Source organism: Phyllobates terribilis, unplaced genomic scaffold, assembly GCF_046119375.1.
Source record: "Phyllobates terribilis strain yellow unplaced genomic scaffold, ASM4611937v1 Scaffold_2__4_contigs__length_985480577, whole genome shotgun sequence".
Taxonomy (NCBI): Eukaryota; Metazoa; Chordata; class Amphibia; order Anura; family Dendrobatidae; genus Phyllobates; species Phyllobates terribilis.
The window spans coordinates 421,530,154-421,555,592 of NW_027362762.1; the positions used below are offsets into that span (position 1 = coordinate 421,530,154).

A 25,439-nucleotide genomic window follows, 5' to 3' on the forward strand; every position below is an offset into this window, starting at 1 on the left:
CTAAAAATTGCAAATCTTTTGCAGAGGGTGACTTTATCAAAGAATGTGTTATGAAAATGGTAGAGAATGTCTGTCCCGAGAAGAAGCAAGAGTTTTCCAACATTTGCCTGGCTCGTAACACTGTAGCACGGAGAATTGAAGAAATTTCATCGGATATTAAGAGACAGTTAATGTCAAAAGGAGCTGATTTTGACTTCTTTTCAATAGCCTGTGATGAAAGCACGGACCTATCTGACACGGCTCAGTTGCTGATTTTTTTAAGAGGGGTGGACGATGAAATGAATGTGACTGAAGAGCTACTTGACCTCCAGAGCCTCAAGGATCAAACAAGAGGGAAAGATTTATTTGATTCTGTTAGTTCTGCCATAGATGACATGAAACTGCCTTGGAACAAAGTTACTGGGATTATTACTGATGGGGCACCTGCCATGACTGGTGAACGAAGTGGATTATCAACCCTAATCTGTAACAAGGTGAGCGAAGAAGGAGGCAAAGCTATTAAACTTCATTGCATCATTCATCAACAAGTTCTCTGTGCTAAACATCTCCAATATGATCATGTTATGAAACCGGTACTAAAGACCATTAATTTTATCCGCTCTAAAGCCCTGTGCCACCGCCAGTTTAAACAGTTTCTACTGGATATCCAGGCTGAATATGAAGATGTTTCATATCATAACGATGTAAGATGGCTCAGTCGGGGGTCTGCACTGCAACGTTTCTACTCTCTCAGAAAGGAAATAGGAGAATTCTTGGAAACAAAGGGACAAACGATGCGAGAACTATCTGATCCAATTTGGCTGGCTGATTTGGGGTTTCTAGTCGACCTAACAAAGCATCTGAATGTACTGAACATGAATCTTCAGGGCAAAGATGCAGCGGTGAACCAACTTTATTCACACCTCAAAGCCTTTGGAACAAAGCTGCAACTTTTCCTAAGGCAGTTGTCACAAACACCGCCCAATACCATCCACTTTTCAGCGCTACAGGAAATAATTAACAGTTTTCCACAGGATGATATCCATGCGCAAATAAGCAGGTATGCAGCAGACATCACATCTCTGGCTGGGGAGTTTCAACGGCGCTTTCAAGATTTTGCAGCTATTGAAAAGGAGATCAGCATTTTCTCCTCTCCATTCTCTGTTGACCCCGACAATGCTCCTGATCAGTTGCAGCTCGAGCTCATTGAGCTACATTGTGACAGCGAGTTACGCAGTCGTCATCAACAGCTCTCTCTTGTTAACTTTTACCGCCAACTGGATAAGAGCCGGTTTCAAGAGATTCGAACATTGGCTAAGAAAACCCTGAGCTTGTTTGGCTCAACATATTTGTGTGAGAAGACATTCTCTGTTATGAACTTTAACAAGAACCGCGTGAGGACAAGACTAAGTGACTCTCACCTGCGTGACATTTTGCGCATCAAAACCACGGCCATTGAACCAGACCTAGTCTATGTGCTGCAGTCCAGATCCCAGTTTCACCCTTCACATTAGTGCAGGCTAGTTTCTTTTTTTTAATTGAGATTAATATGTTGTAAAATCTCAATTAATGTCAGTTGGATAGACAGTTATATATTTGAACACATGTATACTTGCTGTTATGTTCCTGTTCACATTTTTTGAACTTATAAGTTGACAGACAACCTTACATTACTTTGTGTAATGTACTTTAAAATGTTCCTGAGATATCTCAGTTTCCTGTTTTTATTATATTAAAGGGGTTGTCCAAGTTCAGAACCCAGACATACCCCCTTTTTCACCCAGGCAGCCCCCCTGCCATGGGCATCAAAGCATCTCATGCTCCGATGTGCTCCCTTGCCCTGTGCTATTTACAATGACACACTGCCGGTAGGAGGCTTCACCGGCTCTAATGTGCAGGCTTTAGCGCTGCTCTAGCTGGTTTACTGGTGATAAAGCCCGCCCATCAGTGCCGGTGACGTCACTGGGCTTTCTGCCAGCCCCGTGGAGAGCCGGGTATGTCACTAGAACTCCAGAAAATGCCTTTCCTCTGCGCAATTTAGTGCAGGGCAAAAGTAGGACATTGGAGCATAAACTGCTTCGATGCTCAAGTCGGGGAGGGGCTTCCTGGGTGAGAATGGGGGTATGTCTGGGTTAACCCCTTTAAGGCAGATTGATTAAACACCTGTTTAGATTTGTCATCCAAGTCACAAAATAAAAAGTATGCCGTTTTCAATAAACTTTGCAAAAAAAGTTTATTTGCATTCATTTTAATGGTCCAAAGAATGTCAAGCAAAATGATCGGCCCTCGCACATGTTCACTTCATCAAATTTGGCACTCTTAGAAAAAAGTTTGGACACCCCTGGTCTAGACCCTTAGACCAGGAATAGGACAGACATTTATAGGACATTTCATAACTATCCCAAATTCTTATGAAAAAATATTCCCACAAACTGCATTGAACTACAGTACCCAATTTATTATATATTTTAGGAGTCGGTCCATTTTATACCAACTCCACAGCCCTGCTAACAACGCACTCGGGACAGTTTAGATACTACAAAGGACATGACATGTTCCCTTTAAAAAAAAATTAATTGTAATTTGAAGTCTTCTCGCAATGAATTTGTGATGTGAATGAATCAAGGGGGCTAAGATGCACCATGCGGGGGCGCGCTCAGCCGGGCGCCGTGCACTGGCTCCTTATCTGCGCACTGTTCAGGGGTCTATTGAGCAATCGGTGGAGGTGTCGGGACCAGTAAACCACCAATCTTCAGTGATAGCGCCTGTCAAGTATAAAAAAAACTTCCTGACCATTTAGTTAACCTTTTAACCACTGCCAGCCATCAGTGCCACATAAATGTGCGCAACCTTAGGCCAAGTGCACATGGAGGAATTTCTAAACTACCAGTTTTATAAGTGGAAGCCTCTTCAGGAAAAACTCCTTTTTTCTCAAGTTTTTCCTGGAGGTATTTCTTGGAGCTTTTTGGACTGTCCGGAAGTCAGAGTAACGGTCACAAGCTCTGAGTGTCAGTCTATGAGATCCTTGTTCTGGCCCCGTTCTGCCTCTTATAGACTTAGGCTATGTGCCCACGATGCAGAAATGCTGCATATTTTTTCCACTTCTCCCTGGCAGGAAAAACGCATGCGGATTTTACATGCGTTTTTCCCGCCAGGTAGAAGCGTTTGTCAAGTGTTTTTGCATGGATTTATAGTAATGTGACCAAGTTAGTTAAAAAAAAAAAAAGATTATACTTACCTTCCGATGGCCTCCCGGTGTTTTCTCTGCTGCGTCCGGTGTCTTGGGCGGCTCGCGGTGGTGTGAAGGACCTGCGGTGACGTCATTGAGTCATGTGACAGGTCACATGACTCAATGACGTCATGGCAGGTCCTTCACAACACCGCGATCCATACAGCAGACCAGACGGAGGGGAGAAAACACCGGGAGGACATCGGAAGGTAAGTATAATCTTTTTTTTTTTTTTTTTTTTTTTTTTTTTTACAGTTTCTATGGTACCCAGGTCTGGATGAGAGTCTCCTCTCCTCCAGACCTGGGTACCATCCGCACATTGAACCGTGTGATATCCGCTTGTGCAGATGCAGTGATGCGGATGTCACGCTGTCCAAAGCAAATCAATGGCGGCGATTACGCTGCGTGTCCGCAAAATTAATGAAAATGCGTATTTTTCCGCAATGATAATCCCCAGCGGAAATTTCCGCAGCATGTGCATAGCACATGCGGATTGTCATTGGGGACCATGGGGCATATATTACCAAGCGTTTTTTAAGCATTTTCGCTGTGGAAATTCCGCCGCAAAAATGTTTGAAAAACGCATAGTGGGCACACAGCCTTACATTGAGAAGTGCCGCGTGGCTCGCCCAGCAAATACCGGAGAAATCCGGCAGATCACAAACTGCAGAAGATGTGGCTGGTAAGTATTTTACTAGGGGTAGGGAAAAGACATTAGTGATACCACTCCGGCAGATTGGAACTCGCATAAATTACAGCCTGCGCAGTAGCTCCCTGTCTGGCCACCACTCCTGCACTATAGCACTGCTTTAGCGCATGAGTATGTTTTTCTTTCTTAATGGCCGAGTTTTCGGGAGGGCACATACTTTTCTAATGACTCCGGCAGTTATTACAGCAGTGCAGGAGTGATGGCTGGACAGGGAGCTACTGAGGAGGCTCTAATTTATGCGCGTTCCCAATAACCCGGCAATTGACAAGAGAAACTGTTTACTAACTGCGCAAGTGCGGCCAGGAACGCCATAGTGGCCGACACCTGAGTGACTGTGTTACAGTGGATATGGGGTAAGCAATAGAGAAAAAAAAACTAAAGATTATCTAATTGGAGGTAATTAGTAATATTACACCTAGCACCTATTGAAATGGGATGTTTGAGATGTGAAAATCCCTTTAACTGTGATTGACTCCCTTTTAAAACACGCCTCCCCCTTAGCCCTTTGTAGGTCAGTTGCTGCATTGATCCCTAAATTATGTTTGTAATTCTTGTATTGTTCTTCAGTGAACCAGATAAAACCCAACTTCTGCGTTTTTGTTTTCTTTAATCATTAATTGCGTTCTTTCCTAGTTGCTTGAACTTTGGTCTTTTGTAGAACAGTCTTGTATTAAATATTGTACTTGGCTCTACCAGTGTGGAATGATGGCAGATACTGAAAGCTGTCCTCTCCATTTACCGGCTCTAGAAGATCTTGCTGGTGGTGAGTTATTACATTATTTTCATGCTTCTACTCTTTATATAACACATGTCTGAACTGTGCTTGTATATGTTGTCTAGTTATTACATAACTAAAAAATGTGGCTGAAATTAACACATTGAATGCCACTACCACCAAAAGAGGGTTTTTTTGTTTTGTTTTTTTTTTATCTATAGTTTTAGAATGTGGATTGAAAAGGAATTATGCAGAAGTGCATGTTAAGGTCGTGGATTGTCCTGATCTTACATTGGAACCATTTGGATTCCCTGTGAAAGGTAATTTAAGTTCTTGTATCATATAGAAAATCTTTACCTTTTTGTTCAAAATTCTCTTACCAGTTAATTTACCAAAGTACCAAGCTAAAAAAAATCCAAAAAGCATTAGAGCTGCAAAGCCTTGTATTGCTTAGATTGGGACATAATAAACCTGCATGAAGTCAGCAGTTTTATTGCCCCTAGCAGAATGCACCTACTCTAGTGCCCATAACAATGTACGCTAAGAAGTACTAGAACGTAATTATTGTGCCACTCACTCAGAATTACCAGAAAAATTGTGGCACAACATAACGGTGCCCACAGCATGCTACAGCCAGAGTACTTCTGATGTCGCTCGCTACACCCAGAAGTGCCGCGGAGCAGCTTCAGTTACAGGAAAGAGGGTGGTGTGCGAGGGTGCACACTAAATTGCTGGCTCAGGGAATGCCAGCACTGTCAATCAAAAGAGAGGGAAGGGTAAGTTTGCCACAAAAAAAAAAATGCAGACTGAGCAGTGCTCTGTGGCAACCAGGCACACTAAGGGTTTATCAGGCACCCTAATTTGCATATATTAATAAAGCTGTTATTCTGGGTAACTGCGCAAGCTGCAAATAAGCAAAAGGCGTGCTGTTTTCTGTCAATTTAAGCTGGCCATAGGATTGAGAAATCGGTTGACGTCTCAAGCCAAATTCAAAAGGATCTGCTAAAAATGTTCTGCCTATGTAAAGCGTACAATGCCTTCCTTCTACACATTTTTGGTGATGAATAGGATATATATATAGAATGTTAGAGCTGTAAAAGTATCAGTGAATAGTGTGTTAGAACCTATGTAAACATAAAGGGACAAACTTGCTAATCCTGTCTAATTTTTAGATAGTATATATACTTAGATTGGATAGTATTAAAATGCTGTAGTCATTCATTATCGTTATTCATTAAATTCAGTTGTTCATTCTTTGATAAACTTGGTGTATTAGACCTTCTAGTCTAAATTTATACCACCCGTTAGTTGGCTTATTTTGTGGCAGGAATTTGCTCCAAAATATTTTCGTACGGAGTAGCATCCCAACCACACCTTTTTTCCCGTGAAGCCATGACAGTGTACCTACCACTTAAAGGGGTTGTCAAGGTATGGGGCTCAAGTTACTCTGACTGCAAACTTGTGAATCCTTATAGCACGCACAGTCAGGATTCACTACCGCCAGGAGCTGGTCATATGATCGCAAGTATGCAATTTGCATACTTCTGGCCACATTTGGATTAGGCGTGTCCAGTCTCGCTCAATTCACTTATATTGAGCAAGGCTGCACACTTCTAGTCGACACGTGTCTGCATGTATGTAAATCGCATACTTGCAGTCACACACCTGGCACTGGACAATCTTGACTGTGTGCACACTGAGCGTTGTGACGATTCACAAGTCTGCAGTCACATAGTGACTGTAGACTTGAACTCCAAGCCTGGACAACCCCTTTAATCAATGCCCTCTTGCAAAGGGAGGTGCGAAAAATGTCTAAAACACCAAGTTAATGCGTTGCAAGGTAACAGTTTTTGTGCTAATGACATTAGAGTTCTGGTGCATATAGCTTTGTAATCCTCACCATAATGTACCAACTCCTAGGCTGTTTGTAATATTTACAGGTTTATGTGGGAAGTCAAGAATTGTAGACGTTGGAGGTGTTCCATACTTGGTGCCCACAGCACGCCTTGATAAAGTATGTTATAAATGCTCAGGGTTTTCTTTATGCTTTACTAACTCATGTAAATTCTGTTCAAATATTACAAATACTCTGCTCTGCACTAATACACATACTAGGAATCCTCCGCTTCTCAGAGGTGCCCATAAGTGTGCCTCAGATTAGTTGTATAGTAGTAATCACCCTCATGCTCCACAAATTAGTCCATACATTAGTAGCCCACAGAGATTTCTAGATCAAATTGTAGTGCCCACTTTGTTGAACCCAATTAACATCTTGCCAAGATATTCTTCAAACTTTTAAATGTTCTTTACAGTTAAATGCTCAAAGTAGTTTAACTTTTCATTATGTCCTGATAATCTACGTTACCTTTATACTTGTATTGAAGATTTATAACCTGAATACTGTAGCAAAGAAGATTGATCTACCCGGAGCCTACCTACTAGGTGCTGGAGCATCTTCTCATAAAAGTGTGGGGATGAACGCTGAGGTTGGTAAATCCTCTACTAGTTTTTATCTGGCTAGAATGTTTTATAGACGTTCCGCACTAGCCAAATAAATCCTTAGAATAGAAGAAAATGGTATAATACAGTTGTCTACTTCACTCTATGATGGATTTTTCTTTCTTTATCAAAAATGTGTTTTATTCTGTAGTTATGTTTGACCCTGGCAAAAGCATTATACAAGCTGTGCTGATCCAGCATTGTAGTCCACCCAAGGTGGTCTCATGTGGTACACAGCTGACTACTGAACAATAAAGGATGAGGCTGGCCACACACTTTATACAAGCCATCTTGCAGACAGCAGTCTAACCAACAGCTACAGGTGCATCTTACTAAATTAGAATATCATCAAAAAGTTAATTTACTTCAATACAAAAAGTGAAGTTCATATATTATATAGAGTCATTACAAACAGAGTGATCTATTTCAAGTGTTTATTTCTGTTAATGTTGATGATTATGGCTTACAGCCAATGAAAACACGAAAAGTCATTATCTCAGTAAATTAGAATAATTAACAAAAACACATGCAAAGGCTTCCTAAGCATTTAACCCCTTAAGCCCCGAGGGTGGTTTGCACGTTAATGACCAGGCCAATTTTTACAATTCTGACCACTGTCACTTTATGAGGTAGTTACTCTGGAACGCTTCAACGGATCCCCCTGATTCTGAGATTGTTTTTCCGTGACATATTGTACTTCATGATTGTGGTAAAATTTCTTCGATATCACTTGCGTTTATTTGTGAAAAAAAACGGAAATTTGGCGAAAATTTTGAAAATTTTGCAATTTTCAAAATTTGAATTTTTATGCCCTTAAATCAGAGAGATATGTCACACAAAAGAGTTAATAAATAACATTTCCCACATGTCTACATTACATTAGCACAATTTTGGAACCAAAATTTTTTTTTGTTAGGGAGCTATAAGGGTTAAAAGTAGTGTTGAGCGATACCTTCCGATATCAGGAAATATCGTATCGGATTGGATCGGACCGATACCCAAAAAGTATCGGATATCGCCGATTCCGATACCGGAAACCAATGCAAGTAAATGGGACACAAATATCGGAATGAAAATAAACCCTTTCTTTCCTTGTAGGTTAATTCTACATGAAGTAAAACAACTAAGAATAATGTAGAATGTATTACACGAAAAGCCGGCAATTCATCAGCGGCATACACCGGTACCCGACAATTTACAACAGAAAGAATAGAGCTTCACACATAGATTAGATAGATAGAAACATGTCAGTCACATATATATGAAGTACAGTGACAGTGTTGCTTACTGTACTTGTCATTTAGTGTAAAGGATTTATTTAAAAAAATAATAATTGTGTTTTCATGCACCGTCTCTTTAAAAAAGCCGGCCGGCAATTCAGCAGCGGTACCCGACAATTTATAACAGACAGAATAGAGCTTCACACATAGATTAGATAGATAGAAACATGTCATTCACATATATATGAAGTACAGTGACAGTGTTGATTACTGTACTTGTCATTTAGTATTAAAATAAAGGATTTATTTAAAAAAAAATTGGCGTGGGGTTCCCCTTAATTTTAGTCTCTAGCGGAGGTTAAGCAGACGGCTGGGGCAGATGTTTGAAGCCTGGGAAGGGGGTAATACCCACGGAGCTTCCCAGGCTACTAATAAGAGCCCCCAGCTGAATACCTAGCCTTTACTAGCTATTAAAATGGGGGACCCCCTCAAAAAAATGACGTGGGGTCCCCCCTAATTTAATAGCTAGCAAAGGCTAGGCAGACAGCTGGGGGCTGATATTAATAGCCCAGGAAGGGTGCCATGAATATTGGCCCCCTCCCAGGCTAGAAACACCAGTCATCAGCCGCCCCAGAAATGGCGCATCCATAGGATGCGCCAATTCTGGCACTTAGCCTCGCTCTTCCCACTGCCCTGTAGCGGTGGCAGTGGGGTAATAGGGTTGGGGTTGATGTCAGCATATAATGCCAGCTGACATCAAGCCCAGGTTAGTAATGGAGAGGCGTCTATAAGACACCCCCATTACTAACCCCATAGTCAAAGTTAAAAAAAAAAAAAACACAAACACCCAGAATAAAGTCCTTTAATTGAAATAAACACACAATTCTTTATTGTTCTAAATTAAACTATACTTACCATCACGCCCATTCCAGCTGAAGCCAACGATCTCCTGCAATAAAAGAAAAATAATAAAGCAACCTCATCCTTACCTTTCCATGGTTCCCACGACAGCTTCAGCTCTGCTACATCGAGATGACCGGCTGGACCGCAGCAGAACGCTGCCATCCAGCCTGTCATCCTGCAGACACTCAGAAGCGCAGGCATGCTTGCGCTCCTCAGTGTCTCTCTGTGACGGCATCCAGATGAGCCGAGTTCATGTCCAATGAACTCGGCTCACCTCATGCACGTCACTGACAGCGTGGGAGAATTCTCCTGCACTCAGCGCTTCAGCGTGAGAATTTTCCCACGCTGTCAGTGACGTGCATGAGGTGAGCTGAGTTCATTGGACATGACCTCGCCTCATTCACGTCACTGACAGCGTGGGCAATTTAAATAGCAGGATCAGGCTGATGGGAACTACTGCTCCCATCGAGCTGATCCTGCTGGCACGAGTGGACGGGGGACAGACATAGGCCGATGGGAGTAGTAGTGTCACATCGGCCTATGTCTGCCTGCACGCACACACCCGCAGACATCGCACAGACACCCACACACACCAATCATGACGGGTCTGGGAGGTGAGGCTGACCTGTGCGGTCGTGGGAAAGTTCATGTGAGTTCATGCAATGCAGTCAAGCATGAACTCACATGAACCCTCTGAGGGCACCGCGGCTACTTCAAATGAACAGCTGATCAGCATCACCTGATACCTCAGCTGTTCATTTGAAATAACCGGCGGGAAAGCACAGCACAGAACGGGAAAGCCGGCGGTGAAGTCTTTTCACTGCCGGCTTCCCCGCCCGGGTCCTTCGCTCCCCGCTCCTTGGTGCTGCGCTCCCCTCCCGGTCCTAACTTACGATTGGGATGGGAGGTGGCGAGGGGAGCGGAGGATCGGGGTGGGAGGCTGCGGGGAAGCAGTATGGGGCTGTGTGATTGTTTAAAAGCCGGCGGCTTTTTACCGCCCGCTGGCTTTTAAACGATCAGGAGAATTCTCCCACGCTGGGATGGCATTCTGATGACAGGCTGGATCTCAGCTGAGCGCTGCCATCCAGCTTGTCATACTTCAGAGACACTGCAGAGCGCAGGCATTATGGGAACTTCCGATTCCGGTATTCGATATTGTAAAAGTATCGGAATTCCGATACCGCGAATATCGGCCGATACCCGATTTTTCAGTATCGGAATGCTCAACACTAGTTAAAAGTTGACAAGCGATTTCTCATTTTTCCAACAAAATTTACAAAACCATTTTTTTAGGGACCACATCACATTTGAAGTCACTTTGAGAGGTCTTTATGACAGAAAATACCCAAAAGTGACACCATTCTAAAAACTGCACCCCTCAAGGTGCTCAAAACCACATTCAAGAACTTTATTAACCCTTCAGGTGCTTCACAGGAATTTTTTGAATGTGGAAGAAAAAAATGAACATTTAACTTTTTTCACAAAAATGTTACTTTAGACCCAATTTTTTTTATTTTCACAGGGGTAACAAGAAAAAATGGACCCCAAAACTTGTTGTGCAATTTCCCCTGGGCACGCAGATACCCAATATTTGGGGAAAAAACACTGTTTGGGCGCACGGCAGGGCTCTGAAGGGAAGGAGCGCCATTTGACTTTTTGATTGTAAAATTTGCTTGAATAATTAGCGGACGCCATGTTGTGTTTGGAGAGCCCCTGTGTGCCCAAACTTTGGAGCTCCCCCACAAGTGACCCCATTTTGGAAACTAGACCCCCCCCCAAGGCACCTATCTAGATGCGTAGTGAGCACTCGGAACCCCCAGGTGCTTCACAAATTGATTCGTAAAAATGAAAAAGTGAAAAAAAAAAAAAACACTTTTTCATTTTTATGAATCAATTTGTGAAGCACCTGGGGTTCCAAGTGCTCACTATGCATCTAGATAGGTGCCTTGGGGGGTCTAGTTTCCAAAATGGGGTCACTTGTGGGGGAGCTCCAATGTTTGGGCACGCAGGGGCTCTCCAAACGCAACATGGCGTCCGCTAACAATTTGAAACTATTTTCCATTCAATTTGTTAGCAGACACCATGTCGTGTTTGGAGAGCCCGTGATGTGCCTAAACAGTGGGGGAGCTCCACTGTTTAGGCACATCACGGGCTCTCCAAACGCGTGACCCCATTTTGGAAACTATACCCCTCAAGGATTTTATTAAGGTGTATAGTGAACATTTTGAACCCAGAGGTACGACACAGAATTTGTTTACATTAGGTCATCATATTGAATAAGTTGTCATTATTCTTGAGCGCAAGTGCTCGCTACTTGAGTTTGCATCGGGTACTCAGGTATGCACCATGTACAGCGTGTGCTCGAGTCCCTGCTCCGCATGTTTCACGGTTATTAGACACCCAAAAAAAAAACATGCGGGGATCGCTCGTGCATGGCAGGCAATCCCCCGTAAAGTTTTTTTGGCCGCAAAGCATATGGGGCAGAGACTCGAGCATGTCACTCAAATACCCACGATACTCAATGCATACCAGAACACCCGATGCAAACTCAAGTAGCGAGCACTTGCTCTCAACACTAGTCGTCATATCGTCATCTTTTTTTTCTTACTTTTGAAAAAAATCCCAACCCTAGCCCTAGCACAACTCTAACCCCAAACCCAGCCCTAACCCTAGCCCAGTCCTAACCCAAGAGTTTATTTTTGACGCCGTTCCTTGTGCGGTATGAGTGATTAGACGACTTTATTCTTCGGGTCGGTGTGATTACAGCAATACCAGAATCATATGGGGTTTTTATGACTGACAGCTGTCACACACTAAAAGACGCATTTTTTGTAAAATCTAGTTTTTGCATCGCCATATTTTGAGCTATAATTTTTCCAGATTTTGGCAGACAGTCATGTGATGGCTCGTTTTTTTGCGGGATGACTTGACGTTGTTATTGGTGCCATTTTCAGGCACGTGACATTTTTTGATCGCTTTCTATTCCGATTTTTGGGAGGCAGAATAAACAAAAACCAACAATTCAGGAATTGTTTTTTTTGTTTTTTTTTATTCTGTTCCGCGTGTGGTAAAATTGATAAGGCAGCTTTATTCTTCGGGTCAGTACGTTTACAGCGGTACCACATTTATATTGTTTTTCTATGTATTGCACTTTTACATAAAAGCAATTTTATAGAAAAAAATATTTTTTAGCATCGCTTTATTCTGAGAGCTATAACTTTTTTTTTTTTTATTTTTTGGATGATGGAGCTGTGTGGCGGCTTGTTTTTTGCGGGACGAGATGACGTTTTCAGCGGTACCATTTTTATTTATATTTGTCTTTTTGATCACGTGTTATTCCATTTTTTGTTTGGCTGTATGGTGATAAAGCATTGTTTTTGCTTTTTTTTTTTTTTTTTTTTTTTTACTGTGTTCACTGAAGGGGTTAACTAGTGGGACAGTTTTATAGGTCAGGTTGTTCTGGGCGTGGCGATACCAAATATGTGTACTTTTATTGTTTGGGGTTTTTTTTTGTTTTTTTTTTATAATATTTATTGATGGGTACATAATATTTTTATTTTTGGTGGATTATTTTTTTTTTATATTTTTGCAAATTTTTTTTTTTTTTTTTTCCACTTTCTGGAAGCTTATATAGTTTATTACTTTGTCCCACTCTGGGACTTTCACTTTTTTTCTCTGATCGCCTGCATGGCACAGGAATGCAGCACCATCCCTGTGCCATGCAGGCTGTCAGCGCTGGACAGGGAGAAGATTGTTTGGAGATGCACTGCGCATGTCCAAACAATCTTCCTGCTGTCTGGTGACCCGGATGTTGTCATGACGACATCAGGTCGTCATGGCAACACCCGGGAAGCCTTTGGAGACAGCGCTGGAAGCCGGCAGAGGAGGTGAGTATCTGCGATCACCTCCCCTTGCCCCCGCAATGCTGCGATCGACTTCGATCGCAGCATCGCGGGGGTTAATGTGCTGGGAGCGGTGCAGGACTGCTCCCTGCACATAGTATCAGGTGTCAGCTGTGACAATCAGCTGACACGCGGCGATCGCGCCCGCACAGCCTGTGTGCGCGCGCGATCGCCATGACGTACTAATACGGGTCTGGCTCTTAAGTCCCAGGGCACAGACGCGTATTAGTACGTCAGATGATGCTAAGGGGTTAAAAAGGTCCTTTAGTCTGTTTCAGTACGCTCCACAATCATGGGGAAGACTGCTAACTTGACAGATGTCCAGAAGGTAGTCATTGACACACTCCACAAGGAGGGTAAGCCACAAAAGGTCGTTGCTAAAGAACCTGGCTGTTCAGAGTGCTGTATCCAAGCATATTAATGGAAAGTTGAGTAGAAGGAAAAAGTGTGGTAGGAAAAAGGTGAATAAGCAACCGGGATAACCGCAAACTTGAAAAGGTCAGTCAAACATTTGGGGGAGATTCACAAGGAGTGGACTGCTGCTGGAGTCATTGCTTCGAGAGCCACCACACACAAACGCATCCAGGACATGGGCTACAAGTGTCGCATTCCTTGTGTCAAGCCTCTCATGACCAATAGACAACGCCAGAAGCCTCTTACCTGGGCCAAGGAGAAAAAGACCTGGACTGTTGCTCAGTGGTCCAAGGTGGTGTTTTCAGATGAAAGTAAATTTTGCATTTCATTTGGAAATCAAGGTCCCAGAGTCTGGAGGGAGAGTGGAGAGGCACACAATCCAAGCTGCTTGAGGTCCAGTGTGAAGTTTCCACAATCAGTGATGGTTTAGGGAGCCATGTCATCTGCTGGTGTAGGTCCACTGTGTTTTATCAAGACCAAAGTCAGTGCAGCCGTCTACCAGGAAATTTTAGAGCACTTCATGCTTCCCTCTGCTGACAAGCTTTTTGGAGATGGAAATTTCATTCTCCAGCAGGACTTGGCACCTGTCCACACTGCCAAAAGTACCAATACCTGATTTAAAAACAACAGTATCACTGTGCTTGATTGGCCAGCAAACTCGCCTGACCTTAACCCCATAGAGAATCTATGAGGTATTGTCAAAAGGAAGATGAGACACCAGACCCAACCATGCAGATGAGCTGAAGGCTATCAAAGCAACCTTGGCTTCTATAACACCTCAGCAGTGCCACAGGGTGATCGCCTCCATGCCACGCTGCATTGATGCAGTAATTGATGCAAAAGGAGCCCCGACCAAGCATTGAGTACATTTACTGAACATATATATTTTGGATTTTAAAATAATTTTTCAAGCTCTTGTTATAAAGTATTCTAATTTACTGAGATAATGACTTTTGTGTTTTCATTGGCTGTAATCCATAATCGTCAACATTAACAGAAATAAACACTTGCAATAGATCACTCTGATTGTAATGACTCTATATAATACCTGAGTTTCACTTTTTGTATTGAAGAACTGAAATAAATTAACTTTTTCATGATATTCTAATTTAGTGAGAAGCACCTGTATTTTAGTGCCCACATATACACATGTGCTGTTGACTTGGCCATGCATCCATGTATTCACAGTGGGGGGGGGGGGAACGTTGCCAGACCCCCTGGTAATGGTTTATGTACCATAAAAAGGATTCAGCATGTTAAAATCCAGAGTAGTGTTCAAAATAATAGCAGTCCAATATGACTAACCAGATTAATCACTGTTTTTGATATAAATGATATTACCTCATGTCTAATAATTTACCAGTTGGTGCAATAGATTTTAAGAAAAACAGACTCCGCATGTTTTTGAGTCTGTGTATTTTGAATAATTAATTGAAAGGGGGTGTGTTCAAAATTAACAGCAGTGTGGAGTTCAATTAGTGACTCAATCATTCTGTGAAGAAACAGGTGTGAATCAGGTAGCCCTTATTTAAAGGTGTAGCCAGCAAATGTTGTACATGCATTTTTCCTTGAAAGCCTGAGAAATATGGGTCGTTGAAGACATTGTTCAGAAGAACAGCGTACTTTGATTAAAAAGTTGATGGGAGAGTGTAAAACTTATAAAGAAGTGCAGAAAATGATAGGCTGTTCAGCTAAAATGATCTCCAATGCTGAAAGAAGAACCAGAGAGACATGGAAGACTACCATTCGAATGGATCGAAGAATGGCAATGGCTCCGCCAGTGATCAGTTCCAGGATGATCAAAGACCGTGTCAAGTTACCTGTGAGTGCTGTGACAGTTAGAAGACGCCTGTGTGAAGCTAATCTCTTAGCAAGAAGTCCCAGCAAAGTCCCACTGTTCAAAAAAAGACATGTACTGAAGCGGATACAATTTGCCAAAGAACACATCCACTGGCCTAAAGAGAAATGGAGAAACATTTTGTGGACTGATGAAAGTAAAATTGTTCTATTTGGTTCCAAGGGCCGCAGACAGTTCGTCAGACGACCCCCAAACTCTGCATTCAAGCCACAGTACAGTGAAGCATGGGGGTGCAAGCATCATGATATGGGAATGTTTCTCTTACTATGGTGCCGGACCTATTTACCGCATACCAGTGATCATAGACCAGTTTGCATATGAAGAGGTCATGTTGCCTTTTAAATGGGTGTTTCAACAAGACAACGACCCTAAACACCCCAGTAAACAATCAAAATCTTGGTTCCAGCCCAACAAAATTGAGGTTATGGAGTGGCCAGCCCAATCCCCAAAGCTTAATCTGATAGAACACTTGTGGGATGACATCAAAAATGCTGTTTCTGAGGCAAAGCCAGCAATTGCCAAAACATTGTGGGATGTAGTCAAAGCATCCTGGGCTGGAATAACAGTTGACAGGTGCCAGAAGTTGGTTGACTCTATGCAATATAGATGTGAAGCAGTTCTAAAAAAAAAAACTGTGGAGATAAAACTAAATATTAAGTTAGTAATTCACAGGAATGCTAAATCCTCAAAAAAAGAGTACATATTGTGAGTATGTAAACATAAATGCAGACACTGCTATTTTTTTAGAACTGCCCAATGTTCATTTTTTTTGTTTTCTGTAAAGTAGTTAAAAATTATATACATTTCTTTTCATGTTTTGAATTAGAAAACAGTGTGCAATGTTCCCAATGCATGGGGAAAAAAAACTAGTATAAAGATTTTGTGCTTAACTCATGCTTTTGAACACACTGCTATTATTTTGAAAACTACTGTAACAGGCTTTTCCTCTACATCTGCCGCCTGATGGTCAGCCAGTTCCAATAGATTCGCGAGTATTGCTTACATTAATCTAAAGTGTATGGGCAGCTTTTAATCAATCACCTTTAGCCTATGTCAACACACGTTGTGTGTGTGTGTGTGTGTGGGTTTTTTTTTTTGACCACCCCTTACTTCCTATGGGGGAAAAAAATGCTGCAAAAAAACGGCAGTGCGTTTTCTGCTGCAAAAACTCTGAAACGTGACCTGCTCCATTTTGCAAAAAAAACACAACCAAGTCACAAAATACGCAGCAAAAAAGAAACCATGTGTGAACAGAGAATTCTGGTTTGATAGACTTTTCTGGTACTGCAAAACGCAGCTGAAAATTTGCATAAAAATCTGCAGCAAAATACGCTCCAAAACCCAACGTGTGTGAACATAGCCTAAGGCTGCGTGCCCACTATGCGTCTTTGCCGCGGAATTTATGCATCGAAAACGCTTGGTAATACGTGCCCCATGGTCCCCAATGATAATCCGCATGTGCTGTGCACATGCTGCGGAAACTTCCGCTGCGGATTATCATTGCGGAAAAATACGCAGCATGTCCATTAATTTTGCGGACACACAGCGTAATCGCCGCCATTGACTTGCATTGGACCGCGTGACATCCGCATCACTGCATCTGCACAAGCGGATATCACACGGTTCAATGTGCTGATGGTACCCAGGTCTGGAGGAGAGGAGACTCTCCTCCGGACCCAGGTACCATAGAAACTGTGAAAAAAAGAATAAAATAAAGATTATACTTACCTTCCGATGTCCTCCCGGTGTTTTCTCCCCTCCGTCTGGTCTGCTGTATGGGTCGCGTTGTTGTAAAGGACTTGCCATGACGTCATTGAGTCATGTGACCTGTCACATGACTCAATGACGTCACCGCAGGTCCTTCACACCACCGCGAGCAGTGCAAGAGATAGGACGCAGCAGAGAAAACACCGGGAGGACATCGGAAGGTGTTGGATTTATATAGTGTGAACAAGTTGTCAGGGACTTTTCCAAGTGATGTTAAAATCGCTTGGAAAAGCGCTTGATAACCCACCCGCATGCAGAAATGCATGCAAAAACGCTTGACAAACGCTTCTACCTGGCGGGAAAAACGCATGTAAAAACCGCATGCGTTTTTCCTGCCAGGGAGTAGCTGGAATAATATGCAGCATTTCTGCATCGTGGGCACTTAGCCTTACAATGAAAGGTAACATTTGTAATAGCGCAGTCCCAAACATAAGCCCCCCTAGAATAACATGTGCATTTTCGGCAAACTAAATCCTACTTTGGTTATGAGCTGACTTACATTGCAATGGCAATTGTGTATTTGACAAAAAGAATAGATGCTACAGATATACTGAGTGTGTGTGTGTGTATTTATATTTATTTTTTCGAACACTTGCTTTGCAGATGATATTTTCTATAAAAGCAGAAAGTGCAACTTCATCTGCAGTAAATGGTAATTACATGGCCAGCGTCAATCCTACAGATAATGGCTGTCTTTTGGAGAAGTACAAGGAAAAGTACAGTGACCATGATTTTGGGCTTCTATCAAACCTGTATGCCTCTGAGGGCAAGCCAGGAAAGGTAAATTTTAACGTCAGACACGTCCGTTTCAGCAATTTATTAGCACACCTCACCCTCTCAACAGATATCTGGTATAAAAGTCCATTATGTACCCATGGAAAGATGTCTGTTTGAAATATTCATTAAGACATTCTAATTGCTGGAATATTGCTTCATCCATGATCTTTTCATCACTAACAAACTTTCCTTCCTCGCAATCACCGAAACCTAGCTCACCCCCTCTGACACAGCCTCTTCAGCTGCACTTTCGTATGGTGGACTCCACCTTTCCCCCGCCCCAGCGGCAAGCATGGTGGAGGAGTTGGTTTTCTCCTGTCAGATAACTGCTCCTTCTCACATATCCCACTGCCAACCTCCGTTACTCTCCCCTTTTTTGAAGTGCACTGTGTGCGCATACACCTGGCTACTTCACTTCCTTTCTGCTGACATCCCAACTATCATCATGGGTGATTTCAACATCCCCCATTGACACTTCCCACTCATCTGTCTCCAAGCTTCTATCCCTCACTTCCTCCTTCGGCCTTGCTCAATGGTCTTCCGCAGTCACTCACAAAGATGGACACACACTGGACCTCATCTTCACCCGCCTCTCTTCCCTATCCAACCTTTGTAACTCTCCTCTCACTCTTTCTGACCACAACTTACATTCTCTCCCCTCTCCAGGTCCACAATCCCCCATCCAGAAACTTGCACACCCTTTCAGAAATCTCAAACACCTCGACCTACACTCACTCTCCGAATCGCTCCTCCCTCTTACAGACACAAATTCTCTACACGATGCAGATGCTGCTGCCACCTTATATAACACCACAACAGCTGCAGCTCTTGAATCGGTTTCCCCCCTCATATATGCCAAAGCTCGCACAATCAACCGGCAACCCTGGCACACCAGCCTGACTAAAGAACTGATACTGGCTTCCAGGGTTGCTGAGCGGAGATGGAAAAGGTCCCACTCCAACGAGCACTTCATCACTTTCAAACAGTCCCTCACTACTTTCAGGTCCACACTCACTGCAGCAAAATAAACATACTTCTCATCTCTCATATCCTCCCTGTCTCACAACCCTAAACGGCTATTCAACACTTTCAATTCTCTCCTCCTTCCTCTCCACTCATCTCTGCTGAAGACTTTGCCTCATTCTTCATGCAGAAGATTGATACCATCAGACAAAGCTTTTACCATAAGTTCCCACAGTCCCTCCTCATATCTACTCAACTCTCCTCCTCCAAAATCAGCTTCTCCACCATCACGGAAGATCAACTTTACTCTCCAAGTCACATCTCGCCACCTGTGAGCTTGACCCAATCCTGTCCCACCTCATCCCAAACCTTACCAGTCTTCATCCCAACCCTAACCCACCTCTTCAACTTGTCACTAACAACTGGCATCTTCCCCTCATGCTTCAAACATGCCTCAATCACACCCATCCTCAAAAAGCCATCCCTTGACCCATCCTCCTTTGTCTATCGCCCCATATCACTTCTCCCCTATGCCTCAAAACTGCTGGAACACGTCCATCTTGAGCTGTCCTCCCACCTCTCCTGCTGCTCCCTCTTTGACCGCCTCCAATCTGGCTTCTGACCGCACCATTCTACTGAAACTACCCTGACTAAAGTCACAAACTACCTACTGACCACCAAATCCAAGCGACACTACTGTCCTCTTTCTGGACCTGTCATCTGCCTCTGACACAGTAGACCATTCCCTCTTACTACAGACTCTCTCATGTCTCGGCATCACAGACTTGGCCCTGTCTTGGATCTCCTCATACCTAACAGACCGGACATTCAGTGTCTCCCACTCACATACCACCTCCTCATCTTGCCCCTATCTGTCGGTGTCCCCCAAGGCTCAGTTCTAGGACCCCTACTCTTCTCCATCTACACCTTCGGCCTGAGACAGCTCATAGTCTCACGGCTTTCAGTATCACCTCTATGCTGATGACACACAGATCTACCTCTCTGGACCTGATATCACTTCTTTACTAACCAGAATCCCACACTGCCTGTCCACTATTTCATCTTTCTTCTCTGCTAGATTTCTAAAACTTAATATGGATAAAACCGAATTCATCATCTTTCCCCCAGGTCGCTCAACCCCCCCCATCTCCCCACCTAACCTATCCATCAAAGTCAATGGCTGTTCACTCTCCCAAGTCCCGCAAGCTTTCTGCCTCGGGTTAACCCTGGACTCTGATATCTCCTTCAAACCTTATATCCAAGCCCTTTGCACTTCCTGCCGACTGCAGCTCAAAAATATTTCCTGGATCCGCACATTCCTCAGCTATGAATCTGCAAAAACCCTAGTGCACGCCTTCATCATCTCTCGCCTCGACTACTGAAACCTCCTGCTTTGTGGCCTCCCTTCTACCACTCTCGCACCCGTGCAATCTATCCTAAACTCTGCTGCCCGACTAATCCACCTGTCCCCCCTACTATTCCCCGGCCTCTCTCTCCTCTGTCAATCCCTTCACTGGCTCCCCATTGCCCAGAGACTCCAGTTCAAAACCATAACCATGGCATAGAAAGCCATCCACAACCTGTCTCCTCCATACATCTGTGACCTAGTCTCCCGGTACATACCTGCACGCAACCACAGATCCTCACAAGATCTCCTTCTCTACTCCCCTCTTATCTCCTCTTCCCACAATCTCATACAAGATTTCTCCCGTGCATCCCCCCCCCCCATCCTACTCTTGAACTCTCTACCCCAACATATCAGACTCTCGCCTACCATGGAAACCTTCAAAAAGTACCTGAAGACCCACCTATTCCGACCAGCCTACAACCCGCAGTAACCCTCGCTCCACCATGCCACTGCACGACCAGCTCTACCCTCACGTACTGTATCCTCACCCATCCCTTGTAGATTGTGAGCCCTCGCTGGCAGGGTCCTCTCTCCTCCTGTACAAGTTGCTGACTCGTTATTGTACTTGTTTGCTATGTATACCCCTTTTAAACATGTAAAGCGCCATGGAATTAATGGCGCTGTAATAATTTAATACTGGATTGGGTGAGCCACTGCCGGGACCACTACCAGTCAGCAGCCGTTGTTGAGATGCGACCGTTTTGCTATTATCTGCACAGCCAGTAGCCAAGAGAGCAGAGAATAAACCAAAGTTATCATGATCCTTTTGTTGTGATCTTTGGGGACCCAAGAGGTTGGCTGCCTGCTGATTACAATGCCATGGGATCTTGGTCTCCATTTTAAATGCTTTTTTAGAAGAAAATGACATGTACAAAACTCTTGCTCAGAATGTGGATTGTCAACTGACACTCGAGCAGAATGGAAAAATTTAGCTCTTTGAGAGCAGATTGAGTAGTGCATGATGTTTGTACCTATAACCCTTCCCTTTTATCTTCTTCCATCCCCATGTTGAACTTGATGGATATGTGTAGTATATGTGTATTTTTTTCACCCGCACTATTTAACATTATTACATGCAAATATCCCTTAAATTGTAAAATTGTGGTTAAAAGCAGGAATCAAGCTGAGTATACTTCATTAGGCATCACTGCCCCATTTATTTCATATGGAGCACTTAAAGGGTTGTTCCTACAATAATGGTACATTACCTCCCATCAAGTCACTTTAGCTGCAGGGACTAGCTGAGATTTTTCTTGATAATGTCTGCTTGCATAAAAATGCTTTTGTAAAAACTCTTGAATACTTTAAGGTCTTGTGCAGCATGGTAAGTAAATCATTGGAGGTATTCCTCACTTAGACATTTGTGTCATATTCTGTTAGATGCAGGTCCCATTTGTTGCAGTGGCAGCTGTGAATGGCGAGGTGGCCACCCTTGCAATCATGTATTCCTTCACTTCTATGGAAGTTGCTGAGGTTGGACCTGTTTTCTATGACCATGCCATAGATTTCAATTGTTCTGATGTATAGGAATTGTGTTGCAAGTGAATACAAAAAGCGAAGCTAACGCAGAGAGAATCGCTAAAATTTAGAAAATTGCTGTACAATGCTGCGAGCAAACTGTTATAAAATTTAAAAAAAGGGGTCAGTGCTGTTCCAGATTCTGCCTTTTACTCTGTCACCTCATTGGGGGACACAGGACCATGGTTTTCCAGCTGATGTCGTCAACCAGGAGGTCCCTGCACTGGTGGCTCAAGCCAACCTCCCTAACAAAGGGGACATTTCTTCAGGGGGTTTCCCGATTGGTTCCCCCCTACAGAATGATCTGCTGCAGGAAAAAGAATTAACCCTGCAGCTTTTTTTTTACCTTTGAAACTACAAAAAACTGTCAGTCACTCCTAACTGATTTTCATCTGGACTCCTGCAACTCCCTATTAATTTATTAGTCCTCTCACTAAACTCTCTACTCACCAATCTATCCTGCATCAAGGCTGTTGTCTAGCAACAACACCAATGACTTCACCCTGTGCCAGTCTTTGCACTGGCTGTCTTTCCACTACAGAATACAACATACAGTTCTCACACTCGCCCAGAAAGCTCTCCACTGTGCTGCACCACCCTTACATCTGCTCCCTTATCTCTATCCATCACCCTACCCTTGCTCTTAGTTCTGCTAATGATCTAAGACCAACTCCTCCATAATATGACCCTCCTGTTCCCATCACAATAGTTTCTTGTGCTGCACCAGTTTTCTGAAATGCTCTACTCCTGACAATCCGGTTAATTCTCAGTATTCACAGTTTTAAAGGTACTTTGTCAGCACAGATTGGCCGCGCCATGCAGCACAGAGTGCCTGTACTTGGTTTGAATAGTCAATCATTTAAATACACCTTCCCAGCTGTTTGCTTTGCCTCTATCTCCACCCTTCTCTGGTTCTATGAAGCCAGATCCGCCAATCAATTAAACGGGGTGGTGGCGATAGAGGGGAAAACAAGCAGGTGTGATTGGCCCCGCCGTGAAGCACCGAGCGGCGGGACTTAGTTTGAATAGTCATTCCGTGCTGACACAGTCCCTTTCATGCATGTCCTAAAAAAATATCTCTTTAGACTAACCTATCATATCACCTCACTAATCTAACTATTCTCTGTACGCCATACATTTTCCTCATAATCTGGTCCTTTCTATCATCTGTTCCCACACTCCCATGCACTCAATAGCACTTGGTATCATGGCATATACTGGCTGGTGACCGGTTCATGAATATTTTGATTCATTATATAGATGGCTGGACCATACATGACAAGCATTTTTTTTTACATTTATTTATTATGCTTTTCTTATATAGCACTATCATATTCTGCAGCTCTTTACATACAGTGCATTGTGAAAGTATTTGGCCCCCTTGAACTTTTCTACCTTTTGCCACATTTCTGGTTTCAAACATAAAGATATAAAATTCTAATTGTTTTGGGAAGAATCAACAACAAGTGGGACACAATCGTGAAGTGGAACGAAATTTATTGGATATTTTAAACTTTTTTTTAACAAATTAAAAACTGAAAAGTGGGACGTGCAATATTCGGCCCCTTGAGTTAATACTTTGTAGCGCCACCTTTTGCTGCGATTACAGCTGCAAGTCGCTTGGGGTATATCTCTATCAGTTTTGCACATCGAGAGGCTGAAATTCTTGCCCATTCTTCCTTGCAAAACAGCTCGAGCTCATTGAGGTTGGATGGAGGGCTTATGTGAACATCAGTTTTCAGCTCTTTCCACAGATTCTCGATTGAATTCAGGTCTGGACTTTGACTTGGCCATTCTAACACCTGGATATGTATATTTTTGAACCATTCCATTGTAGATTTTGCTTTATGTTTGGGATCATTGTCTTGTTGGAAGATAAATCTCCATCCCAGTCTCAGGTCTTTTGCAGACTCCTACAGGTTTTCTTCCAGAATGGTCCTGTATTTGGCTCCGTCCATCTTCCCATCAATTTTAACCATCTTCCCTGTCCCTGCTGAAGAAAAGCAGGCCCAAACCATGATGCTGCCACCACCATGTTTGACAGTGGGGATGGTGTTTTGAGGGTGATGAGCTGTGTTGCTTTTACGCCAAACATATCGTTTTGCATTGTGGCCAAAAAGTTCAATTTTGGTTTCATCTAACCAGAGCACCTTATTCCACATGTTTGGTGTGTCTCCCAGGTGGATTGTGGCAAACTTCAAACAAGACTTTTTATGGATATCTTTGAGAAATGGCGTTCTTCTTGCCACTCTTCCATAAAGGCCAGATTTGTGCAGTGTACGACTGATTGTTGTCCTATGGACTGACTCTTCCACCTCAGCTGTAGATCTCTGCAGTTCATCCAGAGTGATCATGGGTCTTTTGGCTGCATCTCTGATCAGTCTTCTCCTTGTTCGAGATGAAAGTTTAGAGGGATGGCCGGGTCTTGGTAGATTTGCAGTGGTCTGATACGCCTTCCATTTCAATATGATCGCTTGCACAGTGCTCCTTGACATGTTTAAAACTTGAGAAATCTTTTTGTATCCAAATCCGACCTTAAACTTCGCCAAAACAGTATCTCGGACCTGCCTGGTGTGTTCCTTGGTCTTCATGATGCTCTCTGCACTTGAAACAGAACCCTGAGACTATCACAGAGCAGGTGCATTTATACTGAGACTTGATTACACACAGGTGGATTCTATTTATCATTACCAGTCATTTAGGACAACATTGGATCATTCAGAGATCCGCACTGAACTTCTGCACTGAAAGTAAAGGGGCCGAATAATATTGCACGCCCCATTTTTCAGTTTTTAATTTGTTATAAAAGTTTAAAATATCCAATAAATTTCTTTCCACTTCACGATTGTGTCCCACTTGTTGATTCTTCCCAAAACAATTAGAATTTTATATCTTTATGTTTGAAGCCAGAAATGTGGCAAAAGGTAGAAAAGTTCAAGGGGGCCAAATACTTTCACAATGCACTGTACATTATCATCGCTGTCCCCAATGTGGCTCACAATCTAAATTCACTATCAGTATGTCTTTGGTGTATGGGAGGAAAACTGAGTTCTCAGAGGAAACCCACGCAAACATGGGGAGAACATTAAAAACTCCTTGCAGATGTTGTCCTTGGTGGGATTTGAACCCAGGACCCCAGCGCTGCAAGGCTGCAGTGCTAACCACTGCATTAGCACCCATATTTCCTCATGGGTTGTAAGCTCTTTTGAGCAGAGCCCTCACTCCTCTTGTGTGAATTGGTGAACTATGTGTTATAATCTGTAACGGCTGATATTACTTGTAATCTCTGATTTGTACAGTGCTATGGAATATGTTGGTGCTATATTCATAATTATTAAGAACATTACTGATGACCAAGATATGAAGTAGAATTTCATATTACTTTTAATTTACTAAATTAAACGTGTTGTTTTAAAGGTCATTGAAGTCAAAGTAAAGAGACGTACTGGTAACGATAACTTTGTGAGCTGTATGAGAAAATCCTTAAAGGAACAATATGGAGACAGATCTGTTGCAATGGGAGGTTCATTTATTATACAGGAGGGGAAAGCAAAACTCCATATAATGGTGAGACGTTT

General features: G+C 43.0%; 1 protein-coding gene across 6 annotated transcripts in view; it reads left to right on the forward strand.

Moving 5' to 3' along the window:
* Positions 1–25,439, forward strand: part of CUNH11orf54 (chromosome unknown C11orf54 homolog) — a 41,469-nt gene that overhangs the window by 5,453 nt on the left and 10,577 nt on the right. The window contains exons 2-7 of one of the 6 annotated variants that reach the window (XM_073665148.1): positions 4,614–4,680; positions 4,854–4,952; positions 6,573–6,646; positions 7,017–7,118; positions 17,799–17,975; positions 25,279–25,428. In XM_073665148.1, the coding sequence (XP_073521249.1) occupies positions 4,620–4,680; positions 4,854–4,952; positions 6,573–6,646; positions 7,017–7,118; positions 17,799–17,975; positions 25,279–25,428 (663 nt within the window). In that variant the 5' untranslated portion in view covers positions 4,614–4,619. Of the gene's footprint in view, positions 1–4,550; positions 4,681–4,853; positions 4,953–6,572; positions 6,647–7,016; positions 7,119–17,798; positions 17,976–25,278; positions 25,429–25,439 lie in introns of those variants that run through there. The other 5 variants (XM_073665146.1, XM_073665147.1, XM_073665150.1 and 2 more) reach the window with 5 other exon arrangements.